The sequence below is a fragment of the Centruroides sculpturatus genome, unplaced genomic scaffold (genome assembly GCF_000671375.1).
Source record: "Centruroides sculpturatus isolate CEXI.00-Female unplaced genomic scaffold, Cexi_2.0 scaffold1598, whole genome shotgun sequence".
Taxonomy (NCBI): domain Eukaryota; kingdom Metazoa; phylum Arthropoda; class Arachnida; order Scorpiones; family Buthidae; genus Centruroides; species Centruroides sculpturatus.
Window position 1 is genome coordinate 16,505 of NW_019385866.1, and position 4,357 is coordinate 20,861.

The 4,357-nt window shown below is 31.7% G+C and overlaps 1 protein-coding gene across 1 annotated transcript; it reads right to left on the reverse strand.

Moving 5' to 3' along the window:
• Positions 1–1,332, reverse strand: LOC111642617. The gene is made up of 2 exons (XM_023388988.1): positions 1,080–1,332; positions 1–784 (listed from the first exon to the last, which is right to left on the reverse strand). The coding sequence occupies exon 2, from the start codon at positions 606–608 to the stop codon at positions 33–35; it is 576 nt and encodes a 191-aa protein (XP_023244756.1). The 5' UTR covers positions 609–784; positions 1,080–1,332; the 3' UTR covers positions 1–32.
• Between the last annotated feature and the right edge of the window lie 3,025 nt (positions 1,333–4,357).

Genomic DNA, 4,357 nt, shown 5'->3' on the forward strand with positions numbered 1-4,357 from the left:
ACAGAGCTTTTTGAACAGAATGTGCCAATACATTATACCCAACTAGCAAAGTGAGGTCTGAACATAAACACTAGGCCATGATCACCTGCTGTAAATTCACTCTGTCGCAATTCAGAATTGTCACCACAATGAACAAGTCCAATCATTTCACCAGTAGCTTTTGAAAGTTCTATATGTTTTTGAAGTGTGATTTCATCAAAAATTAAAACTCCCTGGCGTTCTGTTTGTGGAATTGTCTCCAATTTTGTCTTTAAAACAACAAAAAGATCTTCATCAAATCCAAATTTGGCATTAATGCCTCTGATATATTGATGCAGTGTAGACTGACAGGGTAAAGGCAAGTAATCATTATTTCTCAAAAATTCATAGAGAGATGGTGACCTAATTTTTAAAAGTAAACAGTCAAGTAACCAATTAATGTCATATCTCATACCCTTTTTGCTTTTTATATGGCATGCTTTCAGCATGTGCTCTATTATAAGTTTCTGTCTTGGTGGTAAGGAATCAAGTTTATCAGCTGACAACTGTTTCATTTTAAGTTCAGTATTTTCTTGATGAAGCTTGAGATTTTCTGTTTGAAGAGTTTTCAGTTTCTTCCTATAGATCATCTTTTGCTTTCTGCACCGATATAAATCCTCTTTGACTTTTAACAATTCAGACTGCAAAGCAGAGATTTTATTGACATATAACAGCTCAGGATGCTGTGTAGTTGCAGCTTCAGATGTGGAGGGTTCTTCTACTTCCTTTTCTACAGTTGTTACTTGGGAGTGTGTATCATGCAAATCTAATGATTGATAAAAAAAAATATCAGACAATTAATCTTAAAGTATTTATAAGGAAAGATGGGCCACAGAGAGATAACCCTCAGTGAATCACAGTGGATCTCACAAACCCAGCTCAATCTTTACTTAATTTTTAAATATAAAATGTTCCTTAAATATAGATAAAATAGATAGATAGATAAAATTTAATTTTATATTAAAACACAGGGTCCGAGAGACGCACTGCGACTCAGGCAAGGGCAAAAAATTACATGACTCACTGAGGATTAAGATTACATAAAAAACATAAATAGTTACCTTTGGTATTGTCTTTTTGTGATCCCTTCCTAGATGGTTCTTCATTTCTTGTGAGACATCGCGTTGATCGTTTTTGAGGTACAGACTTACTAATGTACTTAGGACAATTAGGGAAGTTTGATGGATATGCATCCGACGTTAATGCCCAGTGATCTCGTGGAATTTCTACTTTCTCTCCATTTATAACATGGGAGAAGGCTTTTAAAATAAATCTACTCGCAAAATGTATGTCACAAATGTAACATTTATTTGTTAGCATCTTGTCGTCTCGTGGAATGCATGGCATCCACTCCTCAATCTTATCGCTAGGAGCACGGAAGAAATGTCTCTTCTCGTTCGATGACTGATATCCTGCCTCGCATCCTTGCACAAAGCACGTTGGCATTTTTATGTAGCTAAAAAAACAATTATTATAGGTCAAAATCACTGACTTCAGTATATACCTAACAAGACCAACGCTCTCCTTCTAACAGTGGCGCGGACTAGCGGCAAATATTGCCTCTAGCTAAGTTTGAACTATTAGTCAAAAGACCAGTTAATCTACCGACTCTGACTATAGTAAACAACTTTCTCGCCTAAACTCTCCGTAGCGTGGCGCTTGACGGCCGAAAGTATATATGTAATTATAATAAAGTTACAATAAACTAAGTTAATATATAATTATATATACAGTACCTAATTTATATATAATTAATACTGTATATGATTATATGTACAGTATCTAATTTATATATAATTAATATATAATAGTGTACAGACGATAATAAACTCAATTTACTCGCCTAAATTCCTCGTAGCGTTTTACCGAATTATAGTTCTTTTACCAGGTTTGTATGGATACCGTCGCAATTTTTTCGCCGTCTTATAGGAATCGTAATTATAGGAACCCGTATTATAGGGAAGTCTATTGTAATAAAGTATATAAGTTCACAATAATGATAAACTTATCTTAAAATAGTTTAACAATAAATAAATATTTTAATATTCAGAATAAACAATTTTCTGACGAATTGTGAGCTTGGCTTATAAAAAGTTTGAGAAAACTACTTACATGTCGCTTACAAGACAAAAATAATATTCGAAAACACTCAAATAAGCCCATTTGAGATCGAGAATGTGATTAGTTTGATATGTGTGACTTTAGTCTAAACAATATTTAATCCAGTACAAAAAAATAAATAAGTAACAAGTATTTAATGTATTAATAATTTATTATAATGTGATTTGAAATCTCAGTGGAGACACACTGTGGCCAATAAAATGTAACCATTAAACAGTGATAGCCCACGATAGAATTGATTTTGATTAACAATACATCCGCGATAGGTTTTCGAAACCTTTTTTCAATTATCTAACATCTATACAGATGCCACTTTTCTGTATGTGTCCTTAAGATTAACGTTCGTTCTGTGTTGGATAATGTAGCGAAGTACAAAGAATTAATATAAATGGCGCAAAAGCGGGCTCTTCCGTAAATTGATTTATGTTCTACGGCATTGCTAATTACATAAGTTAATATAAATTACATATAAAACTAAAAGGAAACAATACGTTATTAAAAGGATATTTCGCATTACGATTTGATTCTGCGGATTTTCTATTTCTTATCGCCAAAGCCATACTTAATAAATAGCATGAAAATATTCCCTTCATAAATGGTCCGTATTCTTGTCAACTTAAATCTTCAATCGGACTACATGCGATGATTTCGTCTACGGATGAAAATGTGAAAATTCATGTCATTGCCGTATGATAGAAGAAAATTGTTTCTACTATTTTTCAATAAACAGATATAATTTTGGTTTTTCTGGGTGGTAATAAATAACGTTTGCACCGTTCGGCAATCTTATCGCCGAAAATTCGCCCAATTCTGTATAACGAATAAATATGCATCACTTATATAATGTTGATATACATTAATACTTTATGATCGTCTTATTGTTTGTACATTGAAATCATTTCCCTTGTAATCCAGAATAAGACTTCTTAAATTCAGTACGCTAATTAAAGACATCGACCAAACGTAAAGTGTATAAGAAGCTTAATAATTCCTGTGCTATTTGTCGATAATATTTAAAATTTTGAGGGCGGTTTGTTTGTTTTGAAGATTGATGCTATTAATACGGAAAAAATGCAGATTTTCGAAGTGATATTGATAAATACAGATGTGTTCGTTTTGTTAGGAAGTATGTTACTTTGGCATCATGTTTTAATTATTTTTGCTGTAATATAACAGAAATTAACTCGAAGCGACAGAACTATATAAACCAAGATGAAGCAGTGTTAGACGAAACATCAAGGTGAAAAATCCCTTTCACTTATCAGGATGAATGATCGAATTTGAAGTAAAGACTCCATTAATTGTTCGGGTTATCAGTTATAAATATTTCGGCATATTCTTCAACGTTTAAGACAACTCGGACAAGGAGGGTTGAGTATTCGTGGACATCCATTTATTTCATTAAATGTTATACGGTATGCATTTTATTGTATTTATTTTAGTTTCTTGAATGTTTCATTTTTACTTTGAGTTAATTTCAGTTGTTTTAAATAAAAAAACTTTAAATAATAATGTCAGATTAACACACTTCCTAACCCAACTAACACATGTGAATTTTTCAACGACACTTCGGAAATACTTTCTATTAATAGCACCAATTCCCTAACAAATAGACCGCCTTACAAAGTTTCAGTTATTTTCAACAAAAACAAAAAAGAATAGTTATTAAGTTTTAGAGCGGGTGAAAAAAATGTTGCCTCTTAAACAAACATACTCACTTTTACTAACCTCCACACATAAAAAAATATCAATGACTTTATTGCATTTTTTTAATGTTTCAAAGTGAAGTGTAAAAACGTAATAATAATGGGAAATGATATCTTGACCGATTACCATGCTTTTTCTCTGTTACATAACATTGTATAAATGATGAGTGATACAAATAAATGGCGTAATACTACTTTATGACATCATAATTATTTTTTTTAATTATACTTTATAATTGAAATACTTACTTGCAGCTTAAACAATTTACGTATGGTCGATGTATTCAATCCGCGTACTTAATCGAATGCAAAAGCTAATTGTGCTACTAAACATTCATTTAGAAATCATATCTGGATATGTTGCATAAAAGCAATAATAAGAAAACACACTGAAAATTAAAACTTTTACTGACGTGTTAGCCAAATTATTTAATGATTTATAAGTTTTTCCTCTAAACAATAACGATAAGCCAATCAACATTTCCGGTTTATAACATCGAAAGCACAATCAA

Bases quoted from the DNA above. Each gene is read 5' to 3' on its own strand.
- LOC111642617 (XM_023388988.1), bottom strand. From the start codon at position 608: ATGATCTATAGGAAGAAACTGAAAACTCTTCAAACAGAAAATCTCAAG.